The 19925-nt window shown below is 40.4% G+C and overlaps 1 protein-coding gene across 3 annotated transcripts in view; it reads right to left on the bottom strand.

Moving 5' to 3' along the window:
- Positions 1-19037, bottom strand: part of tafa1b (TAFA chemokine like family member 1b) — a 119114-nt gene extending 100077 nt beyond the window's left edge. The window contains exons 1-2 of one of the 3 annotated variants that reach the window (XR_004331695.1): positions 18336-19033; positions 15720-15856 (exon numbers count right to left, since the gene is read on the bottom strand). Coding sequence is in view for 1 of the 3 variants with exons in the window: in XM_032513874.1 (XP_032369765.1) it covers positions 15720-15843 (124 nt within the window). In the remaining 2 variants the exon portion in view is untranslated. Of the gene's footprint in view, positions 1-15719; positions 15857-17419; positions 17660-18335 lie in introns of those variants that run through there. The other 2 variants (XR_004331696.1, XM_032513874.1) reach the window with 2 other exon arrangements.
- Positions 19038-19925: the final 888 nt, after the last annotated feature.

Below are 19925 nucleotides of genomic sequence, written 5' to 3'. Positions count from 1 at the left end.
ATCTTGCTATTTAACATTTGCTATACTCGAAATCACGCTACAGTTTTTCAACAAAACACGGATTAAACATTTGCTTTGGACGTGCATATTTGTGTATATTTCCGTCTTCATTTAACCACACGGACGGTGCAAAATTAAGTGTGTGTGTGTGCATGTGCATCTGTGGTTTTAGTGCCTAACCAAGGCTGGATTTACAGTGGCCTGTTAAATACCCAATATTAGAACTTGGCCCTGCAGAGCTGTCAGCTACACGGCGAGCATAGGCCTAATATCTGGCATGGACCAGGGATTAGTTTCTGTCTGTTGCTCAGGGTGAAATGTGTAATCTCATATCTGAGAAGTGGGAAGAGAGAAGAGGAGGAGGAGGAAGGAGGGGATTCTTCCCATTAATGTATAACCTTTTAAAAATGGATTTGCAAATGTGACGAGATAAGGGCCGGATGTGATCCTGAAAATGTCTCTTGTCGCCCTGTGACATAACAGGGAGAAAAAGAAGGGGAGACAATCACAGTGTTCATAGTGAAATTAAACACACTGTGCTTAATGTCTTTCATCTAATATCAAATATGTGTACAAAGAAAATTAATACTCTGTGTACTTAGCATATGTTCTGTGTTGGACTGAAGTAATGTAAAGTCTTCTTGACAACGCAGCACAAAGCTATTTCCATTAAAGTCTAATACCTTTAACAGGGAGCCATATGCACTGTTCCTCACAGGCTGAGAAAGAACAGTGTGGCATGATGGCTGCTTGATTTAATTGGGGATTTTGGGGAATTTGGGGATCCTAATAATGTTAAACACGCCGTTTAACTATACAGTACATGTCCATGTTGCGTTCATTAAGATCTCATTTGAACATATTTCTTCTAAACAACTCTGGGTTGTAGTTTAACACGTTTACAGCACATTTAATAAAATGTTGGGTTTTCTTTGGGCTTGAGTGCATAAATACCATAACAGTTAATGGGTAATGTTATAGGCACGGAGAGAACGTTAACCGACAACTCGGAATGTAACAATTAACTCATGTTAGCGATTAGCTCCAGTTAACAACAAAGTGGAACACACTGCTGCGGAGAGAGTGAACAATCAGACTGTGTAAATGACGTTCAGGGAGCTTTCACAGCGGTGTGGCTGTGGCGTTTTTATGGTTTCTCACTATAGTTATTCCCACGGGAAGCCACAAAAACACAAGCAGCGCGCTTCTGCTACTAACGTGAGCCTGGCCTGAAGTGAGTTGTTGACGCTGTGACATGCAATCGCCGCGCGTCTTCCTGAGGGGGAGGGGCTGGAGGCTGCTGATCTGTGTGCTATAAAATTACATTGATAATTGGAAAAAATATTATTTGGATTTTATCTACTTGGATGGTGCGCCCAAATATAACCTAGATATGGGAAACACTAATCTGTATAACTGTTGATGCTGGAAAATAGTGAAAACAAGCTCACTTTTAGAGGGAAATGAATTGTAAAAATAGAAAAAGGTTGGAATTCACCATGAGCTCTCTAATGTATCACATACAGTTGTGCATTTACACTTTTAAAGTATAAAACAAGTGTTATTTCATCTTTTTGTTATTGTCGACAAATTTCATGAAAATACAAAAACAAACGATGAAATACACCACCCACTTTCTGCACAGACACTGTCTGATATAGTTTAACCCCATGCCAAACAACTCTATTAGCTGAGAATTATAAAGAACACATAAAAACCATACTGTTAAGTCTGGAAGAAATATTTCTTTATTACAATGAACATTGCCAGCATAGTTTATTCTTATCAGCAATATAACCCACCAAACAACATACATCTTTGAGCATCTGAATAACATCTTAAAAACAATTGGATGGATTAGCAAAGCATGTGATGGGGGGCTAAGGATGAAAGCTACTGATGTCATCCTCTGACTTTGGATCTAGCAACACAATTAGGTTGAAATTTTTGTTTTTAATTAAATGTTTCCTCAAGTTTTGGATAGACTGGATTACATTTGGTTCACACATTCATATTCCCCTTGATTCACTTTTAATGTATACATTACAATACCCGCTAAACTCACAAAATCCCCATCTGTGTCAGCTGTACTTTGTGTTAAGTTCTAATCAGCAAATATTACCATGCTAACACGCTAAACTAAGATGGTAACCATGGTAAACAACTTGTGTGAGCATGCTAGAAGTCTGATGCTAGCATTTAGTTTAAAGCATCGCTGTGTCTAAGTGCACCTCTAAAGAGCCGGTTGGACAACAGGTTAACACAGGTTACGACATGGAGCCATAACTTGTGTCAGGTTGTAGCTACATAAACACATTTTAAGCTTAGATAATTTGTTGATTTTCTTCTCATGGAGGTATTGTGGATACTATAAGGGTGAAGTAATACTAGCATTACCTTTATGGATGGACAAGCAGTCACATCCACATGCAAACATTGACAAATATCCTACGTGAGTCCTGATAACGATCTGGCACATTAGCCAACAAATCAGTGGAGCAGTAGGGGAGAAGAAGTTAAGCTTTTAAAAAGGTTAAAGTTGTCATTGCCTGACAGACTGGAGGTATGGCCTGCTCATGAAGACCCAGTAACAGCCTCTCTCAGCTGGTCTTGGCCCACCATTACAGCATCTCACTGATCAAATGGATGCCATCTGTCTGGCCAGGCTTTTGTAACAGCACAGCAGCAAGCTGGTTAGCTGGCTCAGACAGAAGCATCCTATCTCGTTTTTTTGCATAGACATAAGCTCATTCACTTTTCCCTCTCTTTCATTCAAACAAACAGGTGAATCCTGCCAAACATGCAAATGTCTGGATGAAAATGTTATGAGATGGCAACAAGCATCTTGCTGGGAAGGAGCTGTAACGTGTAAACGATGATCGATGGTAGTCTTGTCATTGGACCAGAGACGTGAGATTTATCGGCCAAATTCTCTCACTGTTCAAACACATTGCTGCCTCCTCCAAATGGCAGCAAGGCTCGAGCAGGATCACATCCACAGCAAACATGAATTTAATTGTCTTCACTCTCATATTCAGCCACAAAGCATTGTACCTGGCTAACAATAAGAGATTGGCAAGTTTAACAAGTAATAACTTACGTATGGTTTCTAAACGTTGTACACTACTCTACCAACCTACAACTCATGAATCTAGTGTTGATTTGTATCCTTCATTTGTACAGTATGACAGCCACATTCCTCATTTAAGACTACACAATACCCTCTTCCTCATGAAAATAAGGCTGTTTTTAAATTGCTGCTGTCCCATGTGTAAGACCTATTACAAGCACCCTAGCAGAGTATGCCGTGACTCCTAGAGGGGACTTATGGGATCTGCACTCGCTTCTCATCCAATTCACCTCAGGATGTGATGCCGTGTTCACAAGAGCCTGTAAGACCTTACGAGGGGCTCGTATTCACCTTCCATTATCACCAATACTACTGACATTAGCACACCGCTCCTCCGGCTAACAGAGGTCCATACATTTCCAGTGCTGGTGTTGGATAACGTCCGTCAGACACAACTGTAGGACTTTAATCTCCTCAGGCTCCAGAAAATCTCCCCTCATTGATTCAGCACTGAAATGGCACTCAAGTTAATTTCAGGTGTCTCCAGCTTATTCTGCTGGTAGGTTAGTGTCATATGCTTGGATATTGTGTTTCTGGTTGGGATTCTTTACATTTGGCTAAAAGGCTAAGACAATAAGTTGAACATTAAATGTCAAACTGTTTAAACAGTCACTACTGTATAGGTAATTTAGGGCTACAACTAATGAATATTTTCATTGTCAATTAATCTGCGGATTATTTTCCTGATTTATCAATTCAATATACTGTTGTAGAAAGGCTGAAATATAGTGAACAATATTCTTTTTGATTTCTCAAAGCCCAAAGTGACATCTTTAAATTTATTAATTTATCCAATCATCAGTCCAAAACCCAAATATATTTATTTTCAAATTCTCCCACTTGAGAAGTTGGAACCATCAAACGCATTTTTGCTTAAATAATTATTAAAACAATTTAAAAACAAATATTTAATTTGATTTGGTTCCTTTTTAAAAAAAAATGGGATTTCCTATCACGTTATGCATCTACAGACCTAACCGATACTGTTTCAAGTATACTTTTGACTGAAACCAAAACCAATATAGATCTAGTTTTAGCAAGACCTGACCCCAAAATACTGCAGCAATTAATTACCTAAAACTTGATTAGAACCACATTTATGATAAAGTAAAAAAATTATAACATGAATAAGACGAAACAGAACAGAATTAAGATAAATCTGAGCCCATCCTTGAACCGTTGACATCTTTTGTGATTGTGTTACAGTACACTGTGCTTTCAGTCTCTCATGGGAGGACATGATATCCACAAGCAATAACCCTTCTCAAACATGCTACCATAAACTTCATTCCCACATCCCTTTATCTTTGTTTGAGGCGTCTTTGTGAGCCAGAGCAGCAGTTATTTTGAGATTGATTTGACATTGTAAAGTTTTTCCTGTAAAGACAACTAAAGATAACTAAATTCCCCATCAGATAGGAATGTGACATGCACTGTAAAATTATGTAGGTCATATTTACAGAAATCACACAGCTGTTTTATTGCAAAGAACGTCAACAAAAGCATGTATGACAGTATAATGTGGACTGGAATCTGTGTGACACATCTAACACCAAGTTATCAAAAGGCTAAGGTACAATCTAACAGAAGTTTCGAGGTTGAAAATGAAAACACCATTGCACCTTAGTGGGTGCTTGAGTGGAACCGATCCTTTTCTATTCACACATCTCAACCCAAGACACAATGTTGTGATACACAAATAGCAAAACGCGCATGCAGTTTTGTCAGATATTTCTTTGTCAAACTCATGCTTCCAGCCAATAATGAGCCTTGTTCTAGGGTTTCCTTACCACTCTGCCCTTCAAAAGTACTCATTTACCCTTTAATTTATCCTTCATATCATGTATTCTTCTACTCTCTGGTGTATACCTTCAACAACATTACACCTGTAAAACAAATATTCATGGATTTTTAAATATGTACCCCCTCAAGCTTGCCCCAGCTGAAGAAAAAAAATGATGCCGTCTGCCTGCCTGCCTGCCCTCTCATGTGAATCATCCAAAACTGTAGTAACATCACTTCAGCAGCATGCTGCTGCACAGAGAGTTGATGTGGTGCGAATGCCCTGACAGGAATTGCACAGCTCCAACTCCTGCAAAAGCTATGTTTTGTTAGTGAGATGCTGCTCTGCCATGTATACATAATTACTATAATGCTCACAGCATGTGAGCATGTCCAACCTGCAATCAGATATACGATAAAGGTGTGGAAGTACATGTAAGTGGCTAAGATAGTGAATGAATAATACTGGTGTCTGTGATTCAAAGAAGTTCTGAGACAGAGCCAGCTCCATATCTTTCTGCCAGCTCTCTACCTGACATGCATTCTGTAAAACGAAAGTTTAAAAAGTGTACCATTCGAACTAAACAGTTGTGCTGCTCACTCCACTGAATGTATCTCAAAACATTTCTGTATTTTCTTCATGGTTAAATCAAAGGCTTGCTCTTTGATTGCATCTAAGAGAAAAAGGGGAGTCATATCAAGATGTGAGCGCAGCTCTGCGCTAGGCTCACCCTCAGCAAAACAGGGGAAGAGGTGGAACGTAATACTAAAAGCTAATATACACCGAGTGAGCCAAAGGTACTTCTTCTCTCTTCAATGAAACATCCCAATGTTACTGTGCTTATTTTTGCATCTGCTGAGAGCAAAACTAAAGCCGTTGATCCTGAGAGAGCGGAGCACAGTGGCTCAGCTCTGAGTAGACTTTCATTACACGCTTACACCAAGTCACAGACATTAACAGGGATGTAGCCAATGGAAAAATATATAAAATGGCTTGCAAGAAAAGAGAAATGATTACCTTTTCTAAGAAAAAAAACATTTTTACAGCATAAAATTGGTAAAATATGAGATCAAACACAAATGTCCAGTTCATTGACTCTTCTGCTTTAACAGTTGCTGTGGTGTGGACAGTATGCATTAACCTGCATAGTTTTGAGCCAAATGTTGGGCATATGTTAGTGCAGCTCCCTATGCTTTTTCATTTTGCAGGGATGAAGTTATTTTGAACCCTGACTTATAGCCAGGATGTCCTACAAATGTAAAAGCTCAGCAGCAAGATTATAAAAACTGATGTTTTTGTTTGTCTTTAATGAAGGCGCTTAAGGCCTTGATGCAGATTCAACTCCACAAGGACAGAAACAAAAATATAACAAGATGTGGTGAGGGGTCCAGTTAAACAGTACATCAGTACAGTTAGCATTTTTTGTTTAGCATGCATGTGTGCCTTGCAGTTGATGCCTTGCAGAGAGCTGAAATCCACGAGGAAGGGAAAAACATTGTATGATCAAAGACGGCATGTGGAAAGGTATTCAGTTCCATCAGCTCAGTTCCAATCATACTTTTATTTTGGACACATGTATGCCATCCTCAAACTTCCACTGATGCCTTAAGAGAAAAAGGTTAAACAAGTGCCTTTGAGCAGGCATTAATCCTTATTTAATCTCAACTCCAAAAAACATACCATAAGCAGGTCAAAATGTATTTTTGTTGGAAAAGTTCAGTAGCAAATAACCACTGAAACCTCTGGGACGTGAGATGAGGAAGAGAAATCCTCCATAGCCTGCCTGGCTGCCTGAGGTTCAAAATAGTATTTCCTTGCAAATACACACTGCCAGCTTTGCTCAGGTTCCTAAGATAATTGAAGTTAAACATGTCTTTTTTGGCAAGTCCACAGAGTAAGCTGACATACTATATAGGGGAGTTTGTGAGTATAAAGAATAAGATTGGCAGAGGAGCTGCGGGGCTAATAGGCAGACAAGTTGTCCAGAGAACGACAAAGACAAAGAGCATAAAAGTAGAAAGAGAGACAGTGTGTGAGAGAGAAATCTCCTCTGGGTCATTAGGCTACAGACAGACACATGCAAGTGCCACCTCATCCTTCATTCTCTCACTCTCCTGGCCAACAGGCGTCGGGCAGGAAGGTATGAGGGCATTGAGCCATGTTCAGTGAACCTGACGTGCTGGAGATACTGTGGCAAATGAAGATACATTGCAGGGACAGTGACTACTAATTGTCCTACATTTTCATCTGTCTGTCGCCATTCTCGCTGTGTACAGTACAAGTGAGTGGCACATTCAATACATGATATATGTACAATAAAACCACAACATGGTGGCTAATGCAGATTAAAATAAGATATCCTGTCCATTTAATCAGACATTTGGCAGCGTCCATCTCATGTGTCGTATTCTGTTTAGCAGTGAACAGTTAACTGTGACATCTCAACCTAAGTTCCATTATTAGAGCGTCTGCTGTCAGATAAAGCTGTGATAAGACAATACAGTGCTGCCTCGGCACAGCAACCACATAGATTCACCCGGACACATCAGACAAGACAAATAGACCTCAGCTAATGCTGACAGAGCACCCCGGGTGGAAAATTTAGACAGACTTTCAATCATTTCTTTGACAAGTGGGAACATGTTCAAGCAAGAGGATTTCTGTTTCCATAATTCCAAACCCCTGATCCATTTTTGTCCCCTGTCGGGGCTCAAATGAATGATTCACTGGGCCAAACTGAGAAAGCAACATACGCAGCTAAAGGTTCATGTTATTATGAGTGTGAAAACAATTCTAAACACACATTTTGTTTTTACTCATTTTGTAAGTTTATGTAGGTAAAGGGGTCTCATCCAACTCCTGAACTCAATATCTGGCTTCTATAGCTGCTAAATTCTCCACTATGTTCACCAGCTAGTAGCTAACTTTGTTTGTCTGCTGTTTGGTGCTGGGCAGGTAGCATACAGGTTCATCAGAGCTTTTTTGCTTAAATATCAGCCAACTACAACGCTGTGAGAAACCTGACACTAAACCAAAACAGCAAAGTTGTGGGCAGGATATCCAAAATAAAGCTATAAAGCTTGTAGAAGTGAGGAAAACTGCAGAGATGGGAATTAATTGTCTGTGGGTTTGTCACTACGAGCAACCCCATTCACATACATAAGTAGTCATGTGATCCATTATTGATACATATATTAAAATATTGATTATAGCCGCTTTTAAGTAGAAATACAGATATTTAACTATAAATATTTCAGAAGCTAAAATGTTAACGAACAAGGAACTGATCAATCCAGACGCAGAAGCTGAGATCCAGAATCAATGATTCTATCTGTGTCTACAGTACTTCAACATTTTCAGAAGTGAAGTCAGAGAAGAGAAAAACATGGCTTAAAATATGCACTTGGCACTCTGAAATAAGCAGCTATATGGGAAAGACAATGTTTGTTTTTTTAGATTCTGTTGGCTGTGTGCTTACATTTCCTAAATTTTGACTAAAAATCTATGTAAAAGGAATCTATATATATTATATTATACTTTATTAATCCCACAAGGGGAAACTGTATTATCATCACCTTCCTAAAATAATGTCCTAAGACATTTCAGATTTTTCAGAAAACACAGAAAACTGAACGGCCTAAGTCACATGCTTGATATAGGCCGTTATACTAAAGGAGTAGAAGCACATCACCTGTTCAACTGAGGATGTTGGCAATTTTATCAGTGGTGGCTAGCACCATGAGGCAAAACAATATTTTTTTTTGTCAAAAAATGACCCCACTCTCTACGTTTCCTGAGCAACCCTTTTTCTTCAAACTCGGGTCGGGTATATATATAGAAATGTTCTACAAAAAATGTGTTACAAAAAAATAAATGGAGCTAAGTGAAATGATTTAGAAAGTAAATTAGTAGTATGGTTAAGACAACCTAATTTGACTGCCACTGGGTAAATGAGTTGCTGGGGAAAAATGAGTCCTCTGCAAACAAAACACTCAATGAGCAACATTTGTCCCCCGCAGTGGTTCTAAATGATGCCACGAAGTAGCTGTGCTGCATCACAATTACCTGGCAGTGTGTCTCTTTGCTCCATTAACATAAGCAAGCTATTTCACTTCAGCAAGATGCCACTAAAGGGCTTGAGGGGCCTAGAGGTGATGGAGAAGCTGCATAAGATATTGTATGAATAAAGATGGTAATGATGTATGATACAGTAACTTCCTGCTGCTCTGTTTAGTACAAAAAAAAATGATGTGCTGCTAGACACTGGTATGAATAAAATCCGACAGAAGAAAAGTACACATAGAGGACTATTTAAAACAGACAGCTGAAAATAGAATGTGACAAAGATGTGTTTCAAGGTATTGCTAGACAGATGGGTTGTTTGAACACTGTGTGACTGGTTTGTCGAATTTCATATTCTTCTATTTATCAAAAATAATTGGGGGAATGAGCCACCTGTGTTAAATAGCACCTGTGCACTCTGTCTGATACAATTATGTGACAACAAAGAAGAATTGGATATATTATACCACAACCTAATCTCACTCAAGGAGGGACAAAAAGCACCAGTACAGTACAGGCAGTTAAAGGCTTAAGATGAGAAAGACCGCTGAGTAAATACATACTGCTGCTACTGATACAATATTACCACAGGTGAATCAGAACAACTAACTGCCTACAGCAGTCTTTTTCAAAAGGCAATGGACGGGTCTGGGGTTACAGGTAATGTTAGAAAGATATCTGTTCAGGACTGGAACATCCACTGTGTGGGAGCTAAAATGCTAGTATATCAGAGTTTAGAGAAACAACATCATATTTATAACCCCTTGACAGGGTCTTGTTTTAAAACAAACCATCTGGAAATTTTAAAATGTCACCTCAAGACAAGTTTTCAACCAACACTGGCTTTTACCATTAGCCTACGCTAGCTAGCTATAGCGTATATAATCAGGTAGCGACAGTTGGTATTTTGGATGACAAAATCCAACAGAGAAATACAATGCATGCTTTTGTTAATTTCTGTGTGAAATCAAGAACCCAAAGTTTCAAAAGTGACAACGAATTCTGAGTGGTACATGTACCACTTTTGTCATTGCAAACTGTGTCTGTGCTGTGCTAAAACAAAAAACTTGACAGTGACAGGAACAGCGGGGCTTAAAAATAGTCAATTAAATGGCCAGATATTGAGCAAGTGGTCAACCTACAAAGACCATATAAACTTCTCTTTTACTTTCCTAGTTTAGACACATCAGTGGAGCTCACCTCTAAGTGAATATCTTATTATGTGGAGGAAAAAGTCAAGAAATGGCATACAGGCCATAGGAAGTGCCAGTTCAACCTCCACTCCTACCTCCCCTCTTGCCGGCCATAAAACGCAATGTAATAGGATTCCTAAGCTTTTCCAGTGACTGCTTCCACTATCACACAGACATTTAAGTGCACTAATCCATGACAAATTGTCTCATCTGATCCATGACAAATCGTCTGAGGGGCCGATAGAGACGAGAAGATGGAGGGAGAGGTCGGGGGGGGTGTAAAGCAAGACGATGAAGGGCTAGGGGAAGAGGCCAGGCACGGAGAAAGAGCTGTTCGGCACCTGAATGCTCAGGCAGTTCTTGCCTAGTTTTTTTAGAAAGGTTGCTTTCATTACCTCGAAGGGCATGCTGTGTGATAGAATGTTAAATCATATATCGCCGATAAGCTCTCTACCTAAGCCCAACGTTTTCAAAGCAATTATAATCCCATGTGGGGGTAGATTATAGGATTTTACTTCCTTTGTTGGCAAGGGCAGGATTTGCAGATGCCATGTTCAAAAATTGAATGTTTCTAATTTGCCTCGTATATAATTTTTGATTTCCACCGCCCTATAGTTTAACTCAGTTCTTAAAGAGGTAGTTTTACATGATACCCACACAAGTGAATATTTAGTAAAAGAAAAAAGCATGGATGAAAAAAGGCTTTTCCACAACCATGGACAGCAATGACTTGGATTTGTTTAAAAAATATGATTAAGGCATCATCCATTGAAGAGATTTTAAATGAATTTTCTTTCACCATCAATTCCCAAACCAATTAGTCCCCACAGTTTAATGGGGATGTAAATAAAGCTTATTTAACTGTAAAAAAACAAAACACAAGGAGCCTATATTGAAAGCTGTTCCTGTGGGTAGTATGGATGGATCTTCCGTTCATAAAAGCTCTCACACCTCCAGAAAAAGCAAAGCATTAAAATTACCACTTTGAAGAGAGAAAACAGTGCATATTCACTTTTGCGTTTTTGCCGCTAATGTCAAGCTCTTGGTAATGAGGAGTCTGAGAACTATGCAAATGAGTTCCTAGTTGGAAACAGTGTGTTCATTCAGTTTATGTGCCAGTGAAGCTAATTTCTTCACATTTCCAAATACTGCCAGAAAAATAATCAATCTTCTGAAGCAGCCATCCGTTCGGCAATGGGGAAAAAAGGAAAGAAAAATCAATTTATACCGTAGTATGTATGGCTGCCAGACATAAACCCTGTGTCATTTAACAAAATACAGCTATCCTAAATCAAGTTCAGGGTTCATTTCAACACCCAGTATCTTGTCAGATGTTCCCTAAAACCCCAACCCTTGGACGTAAAGTTTTTTTTTATTAAACTTGAGTTTTGACAGGTTATGTTCTTGAAGGTGAAGATGCTTTTCTTAATTTACCCAAAACATCCTTGTTGATGATCACACTGTGGCTCTTGTTTGACCATATGATGCATCTTGGCTAATCAAAGTAATTACATGTTTTCTTCCACCTCAAAGAGCTTTGAAGCATTAAGGCACGCAGAACAATGAGGTCATTAAAAGGCCTTCCAATCATCTGTGATAAGACTTCACAAGTCATTTCAAATCAGTGGATGAAAGCATAACAGCAACCCCACTACATCCGTTTTCAGCCTTTTCAACTACAACCATCGCCCATTCTGTGTACGGTGTCAAACTGTTTATGTTTATGCACAAATCAGCATGCCTATATGGCTCACAGTTTAATCATTTCATTTCAGCCTTTGATTACTATATTCTTTCAAATGAACAGCAGATCAATTACACAATAAGGAGTGGAGTATAGTTCTGTAATTGTGCACATATACACTGTACTGCCTTGTCATCATGGCTGCCAAAAAAAAAGAATGCTATCAAAGTGTAACTAGTGTAAGTAGAGTTAGTTTTACAGCTGCACCTGGAACAGAAATCATGTTGTTCTATTAGATCTGAGACTCTCTTAAACTGCCCTGTCAGAGTGATAATAAAACAAAGCAGCAGCTAAAGTGTTATTATGTTCAGACTGCCCCTCTGGGTATTGATACATTATGAACATGGCTACTGTATGCATACTTGAGCTGAACAAGGGTAAATAAATACAGTACCCGCGTAGTGTAACTTAATGACAATACTGTATGTAGACAGTCAGAAGCGCTTTCATTTTAACACTTAATCTGCAGTAACTTCAGCAATGTAGTGACAATGTAAATCAGTTGAACTTTTACTGACTTGTGATGGAGTCCAATATTATGTCCTGTCAAGAGTGGCCTGGTTTCTGCAAGCAGCAGTCTTGGCAATGAACACTTCTGCTCGCTGTGTTGGCAGGTGGGGAGAGAACGGGGGTTTTGTCTGTGCGTGTGTGTGTGTGTGTGTGTGTGTGTGTGTCTGTGTCTGTGTCATGTCACATTCAGCTCATCTGTCAATGTAGTGGATTATTTCTTGAGAGACCAGAATTGGCTGCCCAGAATCAGGCCGCCATCAATCTTCAGCCACACTAGTAGGATGCATGGGAGGCTGTGTGGAGCAGAGGCTCATGGGAAAGAGAGCGGCACCGCTTCCTGAGCAGGTGACGGAGCAGTCAGGCAACTCGTTACTCAATGTCTGCCTCAGCGGTGACTATGCTGATTTGTCACGGAAACATTTGAAAAATAAATAAAATCAATGCGATCTTGAAACTTTATCTCAGCAGTCACTTTTTCTCTGGTATGCATCGACACCTCACAGTTGCAGAAGGCAGATGAGCTGATTTCACAAACACTGTTACATGCTTCAACAGGCCAGAGCTCAACATGACCTTCACTTCCTCCTCAGATACTCACACAGCCCCTTGTCTATGTATCTTTGTCTATGTGGGATGGTTTGTGAGTTTTTGTACCACTCAGTATCTCACACAGTCAGCTGGGCTGCATGCCAAAATTCACAAAAATGTATTTCAGGACATGTTTCCTACTACATACCAACCCCGGACTTCACTTCAAAACTTGAAATATGACTTTCCAGAAGACAGTACAGAAGCAAAGCATGCCACATCACAAGGTGTAGAAAAGCAGCTTTGCCTATCTTGTCATCAAGCAATAAAGCAATAATGAATCAATAATCTGAGCAAATGGAAGGCGAGTGTGAGTCTAAGATAAATTACTATTAATCTGTGTATCAGCACAGACATTTTGAATCTTGTATTTCTCATGCTTCATTAATGAAACCATTTCACAACTTAATTTTCTGTATGGCAAGCAGTATATCACACATCTTTTTATCGTCGTTTAGTAACACAGAAACATTATTTAATTACGTTAAAAAAATGACAAAGCATTAAAACCAATGGATTTTTCATGGCAAGACATCTTTTTTTGCTATGCCCTACATAGCCATATCTATTTATACAGTATCTGAGGTTTCTGGCCTCAATGAAACCAGAGAGCTTCTCAAATTATAAAATCAATTCCAATTCAAATATTCATCATAGCATTTCAATTCTGAGAGAGCAGTTCTGGTTAGATCGGTTAACGCTACTCCACGGCTGAGTAAGATTGATGTCAGCTTAATCCTCTTGAAAAAAACATGATGTACTGTAAATTGTACAGTTGCCGAGCAGCAGAGAAAAAAACATAGACAGAGATGTGCTCTCTTTGTGCGCCCATTGGTGATAGACCCTCATCCCTAGGAAGCCTGATCAGGATAGTAAAATATCGTAACATGTCCTCAGATTATGATTGTCAATACCAATTATGGCTGTCATCAATCACAGTTTGTTTAATTTAAAAAAAATAAGTTTTCTGGGGAATACTTGTGTTTAAATAACACTGTAAGCATTGTCTCGGTGTGAATGTTGTTACACTTTAAAACATCTCTTTTGATTGCCTCTTGGTGATGTTATTTAAAATTGAGAGGCTCAGCCTAAATCAGTATAGTAACATAAATGAAATCTGAGAGTTAAAAATCAAATCAACAGATAATGTGTTTATTATCCATCTGTACAGTGTAAGATTGCACCCTGTCAGACCTGATGCGTCCTGAACACAGCTATAGTATCCCTAGATGGCTCATGAAAATGCCACACCATAATGGCCTCCGTGAGAAAATGATGTGTGAGCATGTGCATGTCTGTACCCTTCTCAATGTTGTATGTAGTAAGTGTGTGAGTTGATCTATGGGGCAGAAATCTTCCAGAGAACCCTCAGCCAACTATCTTTCGCCTATATGACTCTTCTAGATCTACGACGGGGTTGGTGGTTGGGGGGGGACTCTTATTTTTTTCCTTTCTTTCCCTTTGGGACAACTGCATTATTCAAGAGACACTTACTGAGCCTTGCACTTCCTTGTACATCTTTGGCACCAAGCTCGACTTGCCATCCAGTCAAAAAGAAGGGGAAAAAAACACAGAAAAAACTGGAAGCCAGCCTTTAAAAATTTATTCGGAGCTCTCTGTCACTCATCCCTCACCCTCTTGTTCCAATTAATGGAACCGGGATGCTTTGAGAACTTTATATCTATCATAGCTGGGATTTTACTGTGTCAGCTGTTTTAAACCAAAAGTAAGCCAATTCTCCGACATGCTGCTTAAAGCCACCAATGTTCAACACAAGCATGGGAAATTCAATGCTGGACTTTTTTTTTCTCTTGCTGTGCTTTAACTACTGTCTTTTTGCTTGGCAATGCAACACACGCACTAAGCGAACCAAGCAGGAGATAGCATCAATGTTTAACAGCCACTTGGCTTCTGGAGAGAGCCCCACTCTGAACGAGGGTTCAGCATGGGAGTCACACTCATTGTTAGAAGCTTAAAGAAAGCCCTCGCTTTGCTCAAGAAAACCTTTGCCGTCCCTGTAACACTCCCACATACACCATAAGCAATGCTAGTAAGCTTTTCCATAATCAGAGAATTAGATCCGCCTCGGCGTCTACCCTCCCCTTTTGCCCCTACGGTGCAGAAGGCGTCGAGCTTAATTGCGAAACGTTCGTAGTGCAAAAGGGAAACATAATTGTCATCTCCATCTTAGCCACAGTGATCAAAGCTCCCTTGGCTACCAGCACAGTAATAGGGATTTTTGCCAATGGCTTGCCCTACTCGTAGCAGTCTGCCAGTAAAATTTAGGGGGTCATAGTCAAGAACTCTTTGCTGCACATACAAATCGTCTCCCTACCAGCTAACTCACAATGTTTGAAGATGCTGTTTATCCTACAGGGTTTCTATGTTGTTACTAAAACCGAAGTAAACAACCTACATAGTTCTTCTATAAATAGCACAAAATGCATACGATAGATATAGTATGACTAAATATAACAACGTAACATGCAAGCTCAATTAGCAGTCTTTTCCTTTGCTTGACTGTGAGCATGGTGAATCATCATGTTACAGTACAGCACTGTGGCAAATCATTCTGACATAGTGAAGCAGTCTCTTGCTGTTGCTTTTAAACAGCCAAAGCTGAGAACTGCTGCCCCATCAAGAGGGCAACGTCTCGCACTGTAATGCTGTGCTGTGAAGCCGAAATTCTGACAAAAGAGGAACACGTACCCAGGGTGAGAATGTCGGTGCGACCGGGCCGGGCCACATGGTGCTGCTGAATGGTCTGGTAGAGTGTGGCCTGGCACAACAGCAGGAAGCCGAGGCTAATCCACATGGCCAACAACCAGGACATGGTAAGGCCGAGTCTGCAGGACGGCACACAGCGGGGGAGAAACAAAAGGTAAATACGGACAAAGTTGTATTACAGCATGTCTCCATACATAAACACACGCATTATGTTTGCTTCAAAGTGCCAATCAAAAGAAACTAAATAGTATACTGCTATCTATTTTGATATAACCTAGAAAGAATTAGACCAATATCCCTACTAGTGTGATTTATTTAGAGGGTATGTGCATGGACATTTTCTTGTAATAACAGTAGGGGAAAAAAGAGCAGACTCAAACACAGATAGATAATCTTGTCAACATCTGTCTGGTCCAAACCAGTCTGGAAGTGACTTGTACCACAAAAAAATGAAATTAAATGAAATTCAGAAAATGGAAAATAACCTTTTATCATACTGCAATGATTTTATATTGATCTTGCTATGTTATTTCTTTATGGATATGACAGTTCCATTAACAACAACAACAACAACAACAACAACAGCCGCAACATTTAAGCCTTGAATATTCTAAAAAAAGGTTTATAAGAGATTGCATTTCTAAGCACGAACAAGCATCTTGCTGATTTGTTCAGCGAGAGCCTAATGGCTGGTGAGGGCCAGAATATGGAGACACGCCTTAGCCCTCATTAAATAATGAGGCTCTCCTCCTTTCCAGGTGTTATTAGCTCTTCTCTCCATTCAGGACCCCGCAGTGGGAAACTTAAAAGCCCACCTCCTCTAACTCCAATTGTGGCTTGGTGTGTTTAGGCTCCCTGCTGACTACACCCTGCTCAGTGAGGCTGTTTATGACTGTTTCGAAAAATATAATAGTCCTTGGACTGATCTATAGTCTTTGAGAATAATAAGATCACCCAGTTATCACACACTGCACTGACTGCATTGGTTTTAGCCTATATTTTTTGTTTTTTCACTGAGTTGGCGACTTTTTGTGTGAATCTGATGCTCTAATGTGATAGTGTTAATGTAACACTCCTTTAATGTTTGATTCTACCAGATCTTAATGCACAAGAGAATACGAAGCAGACTGTAAGCCTCAGAGAGTCTTTTCAATATGAACTTCAAACCACGTAAATTTCACATTTTACTAAGGAGTCTGTATAGACAGACATGTTTCAAATGTCTGAAGAATAAAAGAATCCCTGATCCAATACAGTGAATTGTTTCCAGAAAGTATCAAAGCCACTGCTTGCTTGTTTGCTCCAACTCGACCACTTTTGTGTTTTGATGTGCATCTGAGATTAACACCATTAGGCTTTAAATGTTGCCCGCATGTTCTGTGCCCTCAGTGACATTGAGACTGCTTATAAATTCAGTGAAAATTAGGCATATAATTATGAACAGCACATTAAAAATCCCCCACCCCTGCACTAAATACACCATTCCGCGGTTCTGTGGAAATGTGAACTGAAATGTTTTTCTCTTCTTTTTTTTATACCCACAGAGTATTTCTGTTCGCCAAGCTGGCTACATATTCATAAGAATCGTTGCGCTTGCATGGTTAACTGCATATTGCATAGACTCTGAGCTCCTCCCGGTTTTTCGCAAGGCATTATTCTCGAACAGAAAATGTGGTTCTTACCAGCAGCGTTTTACCAGAGACGCACGGAAGACTTTCGCAGAAAACGAACAAGCATGGACATCATTTAAAAGGAAAGAAAGCAGCTTTCAAGAAACCAGAACCAAACTCTTCTAGTCGCTGTTGCAGCCTCGTTTTTTATAGCGCGCGAGAGCTTTTATATATATATCCATCTTGTTTTCCATGTGACAAAGAAAGACAATAAACGCAGTTTACTCTCAGTTTTGTAACGTCACGTAAAAACGAGGGAGGACTGCTCCTCCGTGCGTAATTCAATGAAGTCCAGCGCGTGATAGTAAATGCGGTCGAGGAGTAAAAAAAAAAATAAATCCGCCGACAGACCTGCAGGCGAACAACCTTCCGATGCACGTGCGTTTAACATTGATTTGGCAAATTTGGACTCCTTTTGTTTCTCGCAGCCTGCACTTGTTCTGCTGTGGAGACAACTTCAGCGAGGGAAAACCACTGAGGATGATCGAGGTGTCACAACATTACAGTAGCCTATTATGCTCCCTTTTCATAAATACATCTGAACGTTTTGCAATTTATTAAATGCAATGCACTTGTCTTTCAGCATGCTGTAGCATTAAGGGTAGTAGTATAAGTATATTCGCCCTATTTGTTTTAAATGCATTTGAAACTTATTTAACATACTCATCAAATACAGAATTGGCACCGGATAAGCGGTCGAAGATGGATGGATCAAATACAGAATGTATTGTGATGTACAGTACAGGTTTTTTTAGTGAAAGCTGTTTTTCACATTTTACTTCCGTCCCCCAGTCAACTCCTATCAGCTTTATTTAACTCAGACACATTTGTCTGCTTCTCTAAGATACAGTTGTCCTGGAAAATCAACACCCCAACCCAAACCGTCCCCAAACACCAGAGGTATTCCTCGAAAGTCCCACACCCTTACCTGAGCAGTGTGTTCAGGAGGAAAGGAGCTCAGTCAGAATCACTGCCTGCCTGTCTGCCCAGCAGACTCACTCCTCTGTCTTAAATCCATCCATACTTGGTTGCCAGGGATTCCAGCCCGAAATTCCAGTAACAGAAACGCCGAACAGCGCGCAAAAGGGGCTATAATGCTGCCCCCCGCCCCTCAAACCCCCCTCAGTATTCACTCCTCTGGACCCCTGCTTCTCAGTTCCTTTTTAAATCCTTGGCAACACAGTCACCAAAAGCGAAACACCCAGGGGTCTGTGTCACAAACTGGCCAGGATTTGAGGTGATGGGAGGCTGATCACGTCACTGCTTAATCAGCCACAAACATGCAGATCTCTTATCTTCTCCTTCCTTCAGTCTGTGACTCTTCTCCGTTAGTAGAACTCCTATGTTGTGATGACAGGGAGCTAATTTACCCCTCCTCACTTGCTATCTCCTTCTCACGAGTGCAGCGGAAGGCTCCAGTGTGATGACTGCTCTGTCTGCTCTTGGCTGCGTCCCCCCATTGAGAAGCTGTGCTGATAGTGTGAGCCTCAGTCCTCTCTCCAACGCACTAAGTAGAGAGTCTGTGTCAGAGAGGCAGAGCGAGCGTGTGTGTGTGTGTGTGTGTGTTTGTGTATTACAATGTAGCCCGCTGCCCAGCTGGAAAGAGAGAGAGCAAGAGAGCTGAGAGACAGTCAGATCACATGTCTTAAAGCAAGACTGCCCACTTCTGCATCAAGACTTCAGTAAATGAAGAGTGCTTTAATAACCCACCCCTCTTTACATCCCAACCTCCCTTCCACTACATCAGGAGGCATGCCAATATAGCCTTCAGCCCACTTTGAATGTGTCTGCACATATGTATGTTTGTGAGTTGGAGAAGGCGTGTAAGGAGGATGACTGAATGTGCCTCTTTTAGTCACCGCCCGCCAGCATTTGAGGAGTGAGAGTGAAATATGCTCAAAGCACAGCACTTTTAATAGAAGATAGAGTGGCTCATCAGAGTGCTGAAATCACCAGATTATCCATGGCAAGCTAGCTGTAATGTGCTCTTTCTACCTGTTTTTGTGGTGATGAGTAGGGATTTGTTTTCACGGCCTGCCCTTTTTGGTTGTTTCCCACCGCCAAAACAAACTTGCATCTGCAGTGGCAGTCTGAAAGAGACTGTGAGCATCCCTCTGTCACATGCTCGCAAACTCAACCTGCTGGCTCCAAAAGAAATTATACGTACACTGTGTTTGGTCTGTGTGTGTTTGTGTGTGTGTGTGTGTGGGGGGGGATTGTACACATGTGTTTCTGCTGTAAGCCATGCAGGCAGGTGAGAGAAGCCAGTATTGTTTTGTGGAGTATGTTTTCCTCCAACACATTTCCTTCCATGAGGACGAGCTCCCCTTCAACTCATTATTCTCTTAAACAGGGATTTACAGTATATGGCAATCCCACGCACCTGCATGGCTGACTCACTTACTGTCTGACATTTCACAGACAATTAACCCTATGCTACTCACAACAATACACAGCTGAGGGGCTAAATAAGCTGGCAGACGGTGAGGATAGTGTTGGTACTGTGGGGGAGTACAGA

This window comes from Etheostoma spectabile, chromosome 4, assembly GCF_008692095.1.
Source record: "Etheostoma spectabile isolate EspeVRDwgs_2016 chromosome 4, UIUC_Espe_1.0, whole genome shotgun sequence".
NCBI classification, from domain to species: domain Eukaryota; kingdom Metazoa; phylum Chordata; class Actinopteri; order Perciformes; family Percidae; genus Etheostoma; species Etheostoma spectabile.
Note: the sequence above shows the minus strand (reverse complement) of the source record. Positions and strands in the feature narration are given on the sequence as shown.